The sequence below is a fragment of the Entelurus aequoreus genome, linkage group LG06 (assembly GCF_033978785.1).
Source record: "Entelurus aequoreus isolate RoL-2023_Sb linkage group LG06, RoL_Eaeq_v1.1, whole genome shotgun sequence".
Classification (NCBI taxonomy): Eukaryota; Metazoa; Chordata; class Actinopteri; order Syngnathiformes; family Syngnathidae; genus Entelurus; species Entelurus aequoreus.
This window is the reverse complement of record NC_084736.1, coordinates 7,521,792-7,537,558: the sequence shown is the minus strand read 5'-3', so window position 1 is coordinate 7,537,558 and position 15,767 is coordinate 7,521,792. Positions and strand designations below refer to the sequence as shown.

General features: G+C 38.7%; 1 protein-coding gene across 4 annotated transcripts in view; it reads left to right on the top strand.

Moving 5' to 3' along the window:
- Positions 1 to 8,630: 8,630 nt before the first annotated feature.
- The window catches only part of pbx4 (pre-B-cell leukemia transcription factor 4), a 78,863-nt gene continuing 71,726 nt past the window's right edge, over positions 8,631 to 15,767 (top strand). For all 4 annotated transcript variants that reach the window (XM_062049925.1, XM_062049926.1, XM_062049927.1 and 1 more), the window contains exon 1: positions 8,631 to 9,347. In XM_062049925.1, coding sequence (XP_061905909.1) covers positions 9,166 to 9,347 — 182 coding nt within the window. In that variant the 5' untranslated portion in view covers positions 8,631 to 9,165. The remainder of the gene's footprint in view (positions 9,348 to 15,767) is intronic.

Here is a 15,767-nt window from a genome sequence, read left to right as displayed (position 1 = left end):
GAAATGCAATGAGTTTGCATTCTTTTATACTGATAAAATTGAAGGCATCAGACGCGCCATCAATATTTCAAGTAAAAAAAGTTGGATCACCAACCCATTTAGGCAAAAGTAACACGGCAATGATGGCAAGCTTTAATGCCATAGACTCTAAAACTCTAGTGGAAACGGTGACAGCTCTAAAGTCATCCACCTGCTGCCTTGATGTTTTACCTACCAACTTCTTTAAGAATGTTTTTGACTGCCTATCAACAGACGTATTGCAAATAGTTAATAATTCCATTCAATCGGGCAATTACCCGAAGGCTTTCAAAACTGCAGTCATTAAAGCTCTTCTAAAAAAGCGAAGCCTAGATGCCTCTGTTATCAACAACTACAGACCAATTTCAAATCTACCATTCATAAGTAAAATCATTGAAAAAGTTGTCCAACAACTAAATCACTTCTTGGCTTCCACAACAACTTCCAGTCAGGATTTCGACCTCTTCATAGCACAGACACGGCCCTTCTTAAAGTTATAAATGGCATCCGTCTAAACACAGACTCTGGCAAAACTTCAGTATTAATGCTATTGGACCTCACTGCTGCATTTGACACTTTCGACCACTCAATACTTTTGGACAGGTTGGAAAACTGGGTGGGGATCTCAGGCACAGTTTTAAGCTGGTTCAAGTCATATCTACAAGATAGGAACTATTTTGTTTCCGTTGGTGACTTTGTATCAGAACCAACCAACGTAACGTGTGGAGTCCCCCAAGGTTCAATCTTGGGGCTGACTTTATTTAACATCTATATCAGGGGTCACCAATGCGGTGCCTGCGGGCACCAGGTAGCCCGTAAGGACCAGATGAGTAGCCCGCTGGCCTGTTCTAAAAATAGCTCAAATAGCAGCACTTACCAGTGAGCTGCCTCTATTTTTTAAATTGTATTTATTTACTAGCAAGCTGGTCTCGCTTTGCCTGACATTTTTAATTCTAAGAGAGACAAAACTCAAATAGAATTTGAAAATCCAACAAAATATTTTAAAGACTTGGTCTGCACTTGTTTAAATAAATTCATTATTTTTTTACTTAGCTTCTTATCACTTTCAGAAAGACAATTTTAGAGAAAAAATACAACCTTAAAAATGATTTTAGGATTTTTAAACACCTATACCTTTTTACCTTTTAAATTCCTTCCTCTTCTTTCCTGACAATTTAAACCAATGTTCAAGTAAATTTATTTTTTTATTGTAAAGAATAATAAATACATTTTAATTTAATTCTTCATTTTAGCTTCTGTTTTTTTGACGAAGAATATTTGTGAAATATTTCTTCAAACTTATGATTAAAATTCAAAAAAAGTTATTCTGGCAAATCTAGAAAATCTGTAGAATCAAATTTAAATCTTATTTCAAAGTCTTTTGAATTTCTTTGAAAAAATTTTGTTCTGGAAAATCTAGAAGAAATAATGATTTGTCTTTGTTAGAAATATAGCTTGGTCCAATATATATATTCTAACAAAGTGTAGATTGGATTTTAACCTATTTAAAACATGTCATCAAAATTCTAAAATTCATCTTAATCAGGAAAAATTACTAATGATGTTCCATAAATTTTTTTATTTTTTTTTTTCAAAAAGATTCGAATTAGCTAGTTTTTCTCTTCTTTTTTTCGGTTGAATTTTTAATTTTAAAGAGTCGAAATTGAAGATAGACTATGTTTCAAAATGTAATTGTAATTTTTTTGTTTTCCCCTCTTTTAAACCATTCAATTAAGTGTAAATATCATTAATCATTAATAATAACATAGAGTTAAAGGTAAATTGAGCAAATTGGCTATTTCTGGCAATTTATTTAAATGTGTATCAAACTGGTAGCCCTTTGCATTAATCAGTACCCAAAAAGTAGCTCTTGGTTTCAAAAAGGTTGGTGACCCCTGATCTATATGCTCTCACTCGGACAAATCATGCAAAATAATAACATTGACCATCATTGCTATGCCGATGACACCCAAATCTATGTAGCGCTATCACCAAATGACTATCGCCCCCATAGATCTTCTGTGCCAGTGCATTGAGCAAGTCAAACACTGGATGTGCCAAAATTTCCTACAACTAAATGAAGATAAAACTGAGATTGTTTTTGGTGCTAAAAAACAAAGGTTTAAAGTCGTCCAACACCTTCAATCACTGTCCCTGAAAACCTCAAATAAAGCCAGAAATCTTGGGGTTATTTTAGATTCTGATTTACATTTCGACAGTCACATCAAATCAGTAACAAAATCGGCCTACTATCACCTCAAAAATGTAAAACCTTGGAGAGGACCGCAGATGTCGAGTGGGTCTAGCATAATATTGTGAGAGTCCAGTCCATATTGGATCTAACATAATAGTGTGAGAGTCCAGTCCATAGTGGATCTAACATAATAGTGTGAGAGTCCAGTCCATAGTGGATCTAACATAATAGTGAGAGTCCAGTCCATAGTGGATCTAACATAATATTGTGAGAGTCCAGTCCATAGTGGATCTAACATAATAGTGAGAGTCCAGTCCATAGTGGATCTAACGTAATAGTGAGAGTCCAGTCCATAGTGGATCTAACATAATAGTGTGAGAGTCCAGTCCATAGTGGATCTAACATAATAGTGTGAGAGTCCAGTCCATAGTGGATCTAACATAATATTGTAAGAGTCCAGTCTATAGTGGATCTAACATAATAGTGAGAGTCCAGTCCATATTGGATCTAACATAATAGTGTGAGAGTCCAGTCCATAGTGGATCTAACATAATAGTGTGAGAGTCCAGTCCATAGTGGATCTAACATAATAGTGTGAGAGTCCAGTCCTTAGTGGATCTAACATAATAGTGAGAGTCCAGTCCATAGTGGATCTAACATAATAGTGAGAGTCCAGTCTATAGTGGATCTAACATAATAGTGTGAGAGTCCAGTCCATAGTGGATCTAACATAATAGTGAGAGTCCAGTCCATATTGGATCTAACATAATAGTGTGAGAGTCCAGTCCATAGTGGATCTAACATAATAGTGTGAGAGTCCAGTCCATAGTGGATCTAACATAATAGTGAGAGTCCAGTCTATAGTGGATCTAACATAATAGTGTGAGAGTCCAGTCCATAGTGGATCTAACATAATAGTGAGAGTCCAGTCCATATTGGATCTAACATAATAGTGTGAGAGTCCAGTCCATAGTGGATCTAACATAATAGTGTGAGAGTCCAGTCCATAGTTGATCTAACATAATAGAGTGAGAGTCCAGTCCATAGTGGATCTAACATAATAGTGTGAGAGTCCAGTCCATAGTGGATCTAACATAATAGTGTGAGAGTCCAGTCCATAGTGGATCTAACATAATAGTGAGAGTCCAGTCCATAGTGGATCTAACATAATAGTGTGAGAGTCCAGTCCATAGTGGATCTAACATAATAGTGTGAGAGTCCAGTCCATAGTGGATCTAACATAATAGTGAGAGTCCAGTCCATAGTGGGGCCAGCAGGAAACCATCCCGAGCGGAGACGGGTCAGCAGCGCAGAGATGTCCCCAACCGATGCACAGGCGAGCGGTCCACCCCAGGTGCCGACTCTGGACAGCCAGCGCTTCATCCGTGGCCACCGAACCTGTGCCCTCCACGAAGGAGAGGGGGGCAGAGCAGAAAAGAAACGGCAGATCAACTGGTCTAAAAAGGGGGGTCTATTTAAATGCTAGAGTATACAAATGAGTTTTAAGATGGGACTAAAATGCTTCTACTGACATACGTTCTATAACGTTTTCAGCATTCAGACATTATTGTGAGGGTTTGTATTAGCGTTCCTAAAAATCAGAAATACCGGCCCCCCCAGACACCATTTTTTTCTCTAAATTTGGCCCCTGGAATCAAAATAATTGCCCAGGCTTGTATGTAAACACTGCTTTGGAGCATTCACACAATTAAAGACATGCAACTGGGGATAGGTTGATTGGCAACACTAAATTGGCCCTAGGGTGTGAATGTTGTCTGTATCTGTGTTGGCCCTGCGATGAGGTGGCGACTTGTCCAGGGTGTACCCCGCCTTCCGCCCGAATGCAGCTGAGATGGGCTCCGGCACCACCCACGACCCCAAAAAGGGACAAGCAGGAGAAAATGGATGTTGATGACGTCAATGGCTTGGCCGTTTGTAACGCCTGTCTGCCACCAGTTGTATAATATTATAATATCCATTCATTTTCTACAGCTTGTCCCTTTTTGGGGTGGCGGGGGGTGCTGGAGCCTCTCTCAGCTGCATTCGGGCGAAAGGTGGGGTACACCCTGGACAAGTCGCCACCTCATCGCAGGGCCAACACAGATAGACAGACAACATTCACCCTTGCTAGCGGGTGGCAAACAACCACACTTCAGCCCCCCCTCACTAATAACATTATCACACCAAATACACATGAATTTTGCACATATATTATTAAAAATATTATTTTATCGGTATTTCCCACACATTCATTTATTTGTGGCGGCCTGCCACGAAAGAATTACGTCTGCCACAAAATTTTTTTTTAAAAATTGATTTTTTTTTTTTTTTTTTTTTCTGTCTTGTCCAGCTTTGCAGGCAAATCATATAGTTGATGTAGATGCCCATATAGGCTGTTCATATTTACTTTACAAAAGAGAAGTGTAGGATACTTCTCTTGTTGCCTTATTTGTATTGGACCACTACTGTTTTCTGTTTATTTGTTACTGACTGTGGCAGGACACCTCTGCCTCTGTTTCACTTTATGTTGCTGGTAAATAATATGGTTGTAGTAGTAGGCTAAAGTTAAACTATTTAGTATGCACTAATTAAAGGGGCAGAGCTTTTAGAGAGTATATTTTATAAGATATATTTTTTGTAAGAACCACAATTAATAAATATATTTCAGTGAATAACTTATTGTTCAAATCTGTATATAAATATGTACATAAAGTGTTGTAATTATATTGTAAAATGGATGGATGGACGTTTAAAACAAAACTAATTAATTAGTAAGTATACATTTTTTGAGCCTTTTTAGAGAAAATCATATTATTGTTGTAAATTATGCAAATTACTCGATGTTATGGTGACCACGCCCATAGCCACGCCCCCACTGCCACAGGTATCTTGGCAGTTTATGGGAAACACTGATTATACATCATAATATTATATTATCATACATAATAATATAATATATTTAATAATACCACCTAGCGGGTGGCAAACAACCACACTTCCGCCCCCCGTCACAAATACCATTGTCACACCAAATACATATGAATGTTGCACATATATTATTAAATATATTATATTATGTATAATAATGTAATATATTTAAAGGCCTACTGAAATGATTTTTTTTTTATTTAAACGGGGATAGCAGATCCATTCTATGTGTCATACTTGATCATTTCACGATATTGCCATATTTTTGCTGAAAGGATTTAGTAGAGAACAACGACGATAAAGTTCGCAACTTTTGGTCGCTGATTAAAAAAAGCCTTGCCCCTACTGGAAGTAGCGTGACGTCACAAGCTGGAGTGCTGCTCACATTTCCCTATTGTTTACAATGCAGCGAGAGGGATTCGGACCGAGAAAGCGACGATTACCCCATTAATTTGAGCGAGGATGAAAGATTCGTGGATGAGGGACGTGAGAGTGAAGGACTAGCGTGCAGTGCAGGACGTATCTTTTTTCGCTCTGACCGTAACTTAGGTACAAGCTGGCTCATTGGATTCCACACTTTGTCCTTTTTTCTATTGTGGATCATGGATTTGTATTTTAAACCACCTCGGATACTATATCCTCTTGAAAATGAGAGTCGAGAACGCGAAATGGACATTCACAGTGACTTTTATCTCCACGACAATACATCGGCGAAACACTTTAGCTACGGAGCTAACGTGATACCATCGGGCTCAAATGCAGATAGAAACAAAATAAATAAACCCCTGACTGGAAGGATTGACAGAAAATCAACAATACTATTAAAGGCCTACTGAAAGCCACTACTACCGACCACGCAGTCTGATAGTTTATATATCAATGATGAAATCTTAACATTATAACACATGCCAATACGGCCGGGTTAACTTATAAAGTGACATTTTAAATTTGCCGCTAAACTTCCGGTTCGAAACGCCTCTGAGGATGACGTATGCGCGTGACGTAGACCGGGGAACACGGGTATGCCTTCCACATTGAAGCCAATACGAAAAAGCTCTGTTTTCATTTCATAATTCCACAGTATTCTGGACATCTGTGTTCGTGAATCTGTTGCAATCATGTTCATTGCATTATGGAGAAGGAAGCTGAGCAAGCAAAGAGGAAAGTTGTCGGTGCGAAATGGACGTATTTTTCGAACGTAGTCAGCAACAACAGTACACAGCCGGCGCTTCTTTGTTTACATTCCCGAAAGATGCAGTCAAGATGGAAGAACTCGGATAACAGAGACTCTAACCAGGAGGACTTTTGACTTCGATACACAGACGCCTGTAGAGAACTGGGACAACACAGACTCTTACCAGGATTACTTTGATTTGGATGACAAAGACGCAGACGTGCTACTGTGAGTATGCAGCTTTGGCTTCTAAACATTTGATCGCTTGACCGTATGTGCGCAACTTTTTTTTGCGTATGTACGTAACTTTTTTAAAATATATAAGCTTTATGAACCTTGGGTTAGGTGAACGGTCTTTTGGGCTGAGTGATTGTGTGTGTTGATCAGGTGTTTGAATTGTATTGGCGTGTTCTATGGAGCTAGGAGCTAGCAGAGGAGCTAGGAGCTAGCGTAACAAACACCCAGGTGTTTTTATGCAGGATTAATTTGTGGCATATTAAATATAAGCCTGGTTGTGTTGTGGCTAATAGAGTATATATATGTCTTGTGTTTATTTACTGTTGTAGTCATTCCCAGCTGAATATCAGGTCACCCCCGGCTCTCACAGCATCTTCCCTATCTGAATAGCTTCCACTCCCCACTAGTCCTTCACTTGCACTTTACTCATCCACAAATCTTTCATCCTCGCTCAAATTAATGGGGAAATTGTCGCTTTCTCGGTCCGAATCTCTCTCACTTCATGCGGCCATCATTGTAAACAATAGGGAACTTTGCGTATATGTTCAACTGACTACGTCACGCTACTTCCGGTAGGGGCAAGCCTTTTTTTTAATCAGATACCAAAAGTTGCAATCTTTTTCGTCGTTGTTCTATACTAAATCCTTTCAGCAAAAATATGGCAATATCGCGAAATGATCAAGTATGACACATAGAATAGATCTGCTATCCCCGTTTAAATTAAAAAAATTCATTTCAGTAGGCCTTTAAACCATGGACATGTAACTACACGGTTAATGCTTTCCAGCTTGGCGAAGCTTAAAAATGCTGTTGCTAACGACGCCATTGAAGCTAACTTAGCAACGGGACCTCACAGAGCTATGATAAAAACATTAGCGCTCCACCTACGCCAGCCAGCCCTCATCTGCTCATCAACACCCGTGGTCACCTGCGTTCCAGCGATCGACGGAAGGACGAAGGACTTCACCCGATCATCCGTGCGGTCGTCGGCTAGCGCGTCTGCTATCCAAGTCAAAGTCCTCCTGGTTGTGTTGCTACAGCCAGCCGCTAATACACCGATCCCACCTACAACTTTCTTCTTTGCAGTCTCCATTGTTCATTAAACAAATTGCAAAAGATTCACCAACACAGATGTCCAGAATACCGTGGAATTTTGAGATGAAAACAGAGCTATCTTGTATTGGATTCAGTGGTGTGCTAATATTTCCGTTTAGCTAGTGACATCACGCGCTTATGTCATCATACATAGACATTTTCAACCGGAAGTTTAGCGGGAAATTTAAAATTGCACTTTATAAGTTAACCCGGCCGTATTGGCATGTGTTGCAATGTTAAGATTTCATCATTGATATATAAACTGTCAGACTGCGTGGTCGCTAGTAGTGGGTTTCAGTAGGCCTTTAATAATATATTAAATATATATTAATATATATTTAATAATATATTATTTAATTATGTATTAAATATATATTTAATAATATATATTTAATAATATATTATTAAATATATTATTATACATAATATTATATTATTATACATAATGTAATATATTTAATAATATATGTGCAACATTCATATGTATTTGGTGTGATAATGGTATTCGTGGGGGGGGGGGGGGCGGAAGTGTAGTTGTTTGCAAGCGGAAGTGTGGTTGTTTGCAAACAACCACACTCCCCCACCCGCTAGGTGGTATTATTAAATATATTATTATTATGTATAATAATATAATATTATGTATAATATAATATATTTAATAATTTATTAATATAATATACAGTATTTGGTGTGATAATGTTATGTGAGGGGGGGCGGAAGTGTGGTTATCACACCAAATAAATATGAATGTTGCACATATATTATTAAATATATTGTATTATTATACACAATATTATAATTTTATCATACATAATAACATTATATTATTATAATATAATATAGTTAATAATATATGTGCAACATTCATATGTATTTGGTGTGATAATGTTATTTGTGAGGGGGGGCGGAAGTGTGGTTGTTTGCCACCCGCTAGCAAGCAGTGTCGAGTTGCCTGAGCGCGCCCACAGCACACACACGCACACACACACAGTCCAGCCCACGACGTCGCGCGACAGCAACAACAATGGCCAAGCGTTAGTGTGCGGCGCCAGGAGCTCGCTCGCTTCTCTCTCTCTCTCTCTCGTCTACGGCCCGCTCCGTGTCACCCCCTTTTTTTTTTTTTAATTTCCTCCACTTTTTTTTTTTATAACGCGACTCGTTAGTTTTTTTTTAAATACTCGACATCCAATGCTAACATAGCTAGCTTTCATCCACGCACAATGTCGGAGGCGAACAGACCGTGTGTGCCCGCCGCTTGGCCGCTGCTAACCTAGCTGCCTTTTCACTCGCTAACCTTTTAGTCGTTGTTTGTTACTTTCAAAAAAAAAGAGGAAAAAAGGCGTGATTTGTTAGACGGCGGTCAAATATCGGCTATTCGACACGAAGTGTTGTGTATGTGTCGTGGAAGCGAGTTGGCCAGCGAGCTAACAGGCTAGCTATTTGTGTTCGTGTCCGCGGTAAAGAAGGAAGAACCTGCAGAGTTTCCTGCTTTTTTTTTTTTTTGTGGCACAAAAAAGTCATGGACGACCAGACCAGGATGTTGACGGGGCTCACCGGACTTGGTGGACTACAGCCGGGCGACGTCGGCGACCCGGACTCTGTTCGGAAGCAGTCCCTGGGCCAGCCCCAGCAAGACATCGGGGATATCCTCCAGCAAATCATGGCCATCACGGACGAGAGCCTGGACGAAGCACAGGCCAGGTAAGAAGGGGCGAAGATACATTTTTTACACCCAGCTACTCTTATACTTCATTTAGGAAAAAAATATCGCCGCTATTACAACTTAAACCTTTTTTTTTTAAATTATTATTATTTTTTTTTGTCCTGTCCAGCTTCTCAGGCAAATTTTTTTTTTAGTCCCAACGATTGACACACTCTTAAGTGTTGTACGTGCGTACAAATGTTTTAAATTACATTTTTCTCCTAAGATTATATTCCTCCTCTTTTGTCGAGAAGAATTGTTGTATATTACTGGGTGTGCTTTGTTTATAATTTTAGCTACGTCGTGGAATTTCAGTAGTTTCTATTCAATGGTTTGTATGTTCTCTATATACGTTTTGTTTAGTACTGATTTTTGTAACCAGCCTGACCCAAGCCTAATGTTTGTGTTGGATATATATATTTCATTTCATTTGACAAGGTTGCAAACTGTAAGTAGGTTAGATAGAATTATTGAATACAATTAATATTTACTAATTATTCATATTTAAAAAGTAAAAGTTCCAATGATTGTCACACACACACACTAGGTGTGGTGAAATTTGTCCTCTGCATTTGATTTATCCCCATGTTCACCCCCGGGGAGGTGAGGGGAGCAGTGAGCAGCAGCGGTGGCCGCGCTCGGGAATCATTTTGGTGATTCAACCCCCCAATTCCAACCCTTGATGCAGGGAGGCAATGGGTCCCGTTTTTTGTAGTCTTTGGTATGACTCGGCCGGGGTTTGAACTCACGACCTACCAGTTTCATTGATTTGTTGATGTAGATGCCCAAAACTTATTCCGCTGAGCTGCTCTTATACTTCATATTGAGGGGGAAAAATCACAGCTATTCCTTATTTTTCTTACAACTTAAACCTTTTTTTTTGTGTCCTGTCCAGCTTCTCAGGCAAATATATACATATTTTTAGTCCCAACGATCGACACACACACTCTTAAGTGTAGTACGTGCGTACAAATGTTTTAAATTACATTTTTCTCCTAAGATTATATTCCTCCTCTTTTGTCGAGAAGAATTGTTGTATATTATTGGGTGTGCTTTGTGTATAATTTTTGCTACGTCGTGGAATTTCAGTATTTTCGATTCAATGGATAAAGTGTTTGTATGTTCTCTATATATACATTTTGTTTAGTACTGATTTTTCTAAACAGTCTGACCTAAGCCTAATGTTTGTGTTGGATAAATATTAAGGGTGTAACGGTACACAAGAATTTTGGTTCGGTACGTACCTCGGTTTAGAGGTCACGGTTCGGTTCATTTTCGGTACAGTAAGAAAACAACAAAATATACATTTTTGGGTTATTTATTTACCAAATTTGCAAAATGTTCCACCAAAAATATTTTTCTTAGTGGAATATTTGATGTGAAGTAATCGCAACCTTGGATAGGTCAATAATTCATAATAACATTGATTTTGATTCAATATTATGTTTTGAGCAATGACAGTTTGAAAGAAAGAAAAACAGCTTTGTTTTATTAGTCAACATTGCAACTTTTTCAAAATTACATTCAACCTTTGAGCTTTTTTATTTCACTTTTGTTATGTTTTTGTTTATTTTAATAGTATTTTTAGAATGTGCCGTGGGCCTTTAAAACATTAGCTGTGGGCCGCAAATGGCACACTTTTGACACCCCTGCTATAGATAATAAAAAATTAAATCTGATAAATCTATGGATAAAAAGCAGAGCCTAGCGACGCATGCGCGTTTATCATAACTCTCTCTCTGTCTCTGCCCCTCCCTCACCAATGCTGCTGCACGCACAATTTGTTTTGTTTTTAACCCCTTCTCAACCCTGAACGTACATTGAAAATACACGCAACCCTAACTCAAAATGCCGGACATTTGAGGCATTTAAGAAACTCCGCCCTGACAGCTCCGCAAAAGAGGACATGTCCGGTTAAAAGAGGACGTACGGTCAGTCTATCCTAGCCCGTTAGCTGCTAGCATGCCGTGTGTTGTGTCTCGGTGTGCATTGTTTACACAACGTGCGTTACGCTACTTAATATGTCCGTGTGGAAACTCGTTCGGTACACCTCCGAACCGGAACCCCCGTACCGAAACGGTTCAATACAAATACACGTACCGTTACACCTCTAATAAATATATTTCATTTCATTTGACAAGGTTGTAAACTGCAAGTAGTTTTTGAATACAATTAATATTTAGTAATTATTCATATTTAAAAAGTAAAAGTTCCAATGATAGTCACACACGCACACTAGGTGTGGTGAAATTTGTCCTCTGCATTTGACCCGTCCCCATGTTCACCCCCTGGGAGGTGAGGGGAGCAGGGAGCAGCAGCGGTGGCCGCGCTCGGGAATCATTTTGGTGATTTAACCCACCCAATTCCAACCCTTGATGCTGTGTGCCAACCATGTATATAGTCTTCGGCCAGGGTTTGAACTCACGACCTACCAGTCTCAGGGCGGCCACTGATTTGTTGATGTGGATGCCCATATCTGCTGTACAAAATGTATTCCACTGAACTGCTCTTATACTTCATATAGTAGGAAAAGAAATTGCCGCTATTTCAGATTTTTCTTACAACTTAAACCTATTTTTTTGGTTTTTGTCCTGTCCAGCTTCTCAGGCAAATTTTTTTTTTTTTAGTCCCAACGATTGACTCACACACTCTTAAGTGTTGTACGTGCGTACAACTGTTTTAAAATAAATTTTTCTCCTAAGGTTATATTCATCCTCTTTTCGAGAAGAATTGTTGTATATTATTGGGTGTGCTTTGTGTATCATTTTAGCTACGTCGTGGAATTTCAGTATTTCCGATTCAATGGATAAAGGGTTTGTATGTTCTCTATGTGTACAGCTCTGGTAATGGGTACATTCGCACCCATCTGCATAAATGTACTTCAAAATGTTACAATCAAAATAAATACGACTTTTTATTTGTTGGGCATGCATATATAATATGCATCAGTTTGACCATTTAAAATCAACGATAATAAAAAGGAGATGCTTGGAAATAGCATAAAAATGCCCCAAAAACTTGGAAAAACGCGATTCATAGCGTTACTTTTTGGTGTAACCATCATGAGCGTTCTGTTCAGGTATATTTTGATAAATCATCATAAATAGGTATTGATCAATCTTTAAGCTGTGTGTATTTGATTTCCGTTTGCTTTTGACATCTTATTTACAATTGTAGTTGAAACTTTTACAACCTTGTGTTGCGCTCATGATGGCGTAACCAAACGAGATTATTTTGAATATTTATTCCCTTTTTTACATTTAGTATATTTAAATATACTGTGTTTTATGCTTTTTTCTTTTTGGAACATGTACTATACATATAATACAATAAAGTCCCATATAAAATTATGTTTCTAGCAATACTTTAATTTTGCCTTTGAAAGTAACACTCCAATGTCCATTAGTGGAGCTGTACACCTATATATACGTTTTGTTTAGTACGGATTTTTGTAACCAGCGTGACCTAAGCCTAATGTTTGTGTTGGATAAATGAATGTCATTTCATTTGACAAGGTTGTAAACTGTAAGTAGTTATTGAATACAATTAATATTCACTAATTATTCATATTTAAAAAGTTTAAGTTCCAATGATTGTCACACTCACACACTGGGTGTGGTGAAATGTGTCCTCTGCATTTGACCCATCCCCGTGTTCACCCCCTGGGAGGTGAGGGGAACAGTGAGCAGCAGCGGTGGCCACGCTCGGGAATCATTTTGGTGATTTAACCCCCCCTCCCCCCAATTCCAACCCTTGATGCTGAGTGCCAAGCAGGGAGGTAATGGGTCCCGTTTTTTGTTGTCTTTGGTATGACTCGGCCGGGGTTTGAACTCACGACCTACCAGTCTGAGGGCGGCCACTGATTTGTTAATGTAGATGCCCATATTGGCTGTACAAAATGTACTTTACAAAAGAGAAGTGTGGGATACTTCTCTTGTTGCCTTATTTGTATTTGACTTTATTAAATGGATTTATATTATTATTCGGTGCAGCCAGAGCAGGGGGGATAGAAAAAGCAAAAAAAAGGAAGACAGAGGGGGAAATTGTGGGGACAAGAGGGGGATAAGACAGAGACAACAGCAAACACAACAACAACAATAGAACAACATCAGCAAATAAGATATGTACAAATATGATGGTAAAAAGTGATAGCAAAGAAGCAGTTAGTGAAATAAATAATACATAAATGACAATGAACGTTATTACAGTACAAACGGAGCAATACAAATACCAATAGAAATAGCACTATTGGTAATGAATAATAACAATAATTTACCTCTATTATCAACAATACAATTGTTCAAATGCAACAATACATATATGTAATGATAACTTGAAATACATAATAAAGCAGATACATTTACAACTCAAACCTAAGCGGGTTAAAATCACCACCAGCAGCAACAACAACAACGTTAAAAAGCAAGACTGTTCTTTGTTATCCCCTTGGCTCCCCTATTTGAGTATGACCACTTCATATGTTTTTAATCACAAAATAATCTTCATCTATTGAGTAAATTTCCACTTGAAAACCAGACAATGGTTGCTGCACTGCTAATTATCTCCAAACCACTTGGCTGCCACTTATGCCCCGTTTACACTAAATCCCACCTAACCTTATCCGTGTCCGCACACAACAATATCCAGTGTTGTGGTATTTCAGTTAACTGGAATCCAGTGTGCTGTGGGGCCCTATTGTAGTGAATCACACCTGAGACATCATAAATGAATCACATCTTTATTAGACACGTAAACAATGTGATAAAGAACATTTTACATCAATCAAACTAGAGATCTAGATATCTGGTCAGGACACTCCTCACTCTTTTGCCTTCACCTTCATTGGCCATTCGTTTTTGGTGACTTTATATACTCTGGACCTAAACGTTGAGTCCGCGACATACATGGCGGACAATAACTGATACAGTCTGCTTTTCCAGTCCAAATGCATTCGATGTTTTCCGTAGTTTTCCCTCAACGGCCAGGTAATACAAAGCACATGCTACCTTTTTTAATCACATCCACGGGACCTCGCATTCTCGTTGACTCTCCTTCGACAAATGGACGCAGTTTTTCGCTAAGTAGAATCACAGCTGACCCGGACATTGGAAAGTTCTCTTGCCGACTGAGAAGTGTTGTATCCCAAATAGCTGCGATCGCTTTCTCTTAAGGTATTCATGTGTGATTCCCACAAGCGTCTGTACATGTAGAAGGAGAAACACGGGCATGTCTGGATGACTCTCCTTCATATTTCCAGTGGTTAACTCAGAGTTACTAAACTGCTTTATTTTGAAGCTAGCTGTCGCGCGTTCTTTCTGACGTCACTTCCTGTGTGGGGCGCGGTCTTTCTGGTGTCACTTCCTCTCCGAACTCGGTTTGTAAACGATCAATGAGTCCATACAAAGCTAAGAGCCGGAGATTTAAGAAATACACGGCGCACTTACCCGTGTAAAAAAATATACGAGGAGGGGGACCTTAAACGCTGGTTTAGTGTGGCTGAAACGGGGCTTAGGCTAAATAATTACCGTATTTTTCGGACTATAAGTCGCTGTTTTTTTCATAGTTAGGCCGGGGGTGCGACTTATACTCAGGAGCGACTTATGTGTGAAATTATTAACACGTTACCGTAAAATATCAAATAATATTATTTAGCTCATTCACGTACGAGACTAGACGTATAAGATTTCATGGGATTTAGCAATTAGGAGTGACAGATTGTTTGGTAAACGTATAGCATGTTCTATATGTTATAGTTATTTGAATGACTCTTACCATAATATGTTACGTTAACATACCAGGCACGTTCTCAGTTGGTTATTTATGCCTCATATAACGTACACTTATTCAGCCTGTTGTTCCCTATTCTTTATTTATTTTAAATTGCCTTTCAAATGTCTATTCTTGGTGTTGGGTTTTATCAAATACATTTCCCCCAAAAATGCAACTTATACTCCAGTGCGACGTATATATGTTTTTTTCCTTCTTTATTATGCATTTTCGGCCGGTGCGACTTCTACTCCGAAAACTACGGTATTCGTTTAAGGGGTTATCCGGCTTAGTGTAGACACAGCCTTAAACTGCATTTGCATGGATCATATAACCGCTTCCCTAGATCATAGCAGTAGTAAAACTGTTGCACCTTTTTATTATAAATATTAACCCACTTTCACGTTGCAAAAAATGTCTGCCATCTTTCCTTAAAAGGTTCCGCAAAAGTTACGTTCATAAAGCTGCACCACGTTGCTGTTTGTGCCTAATGAGATCTGTCTAATTGCACCCAAATGTGTCTGAAAGGCGTTCTGCATCAAATGATAGTCGATGTCATTATCCGATGAAATGCAAATGAGAGGGCAAAATGAATGCAGGGATTACTCAATTGGCCCAGTGACTGTGATGCGATGACAGCAGCCATTCATTCA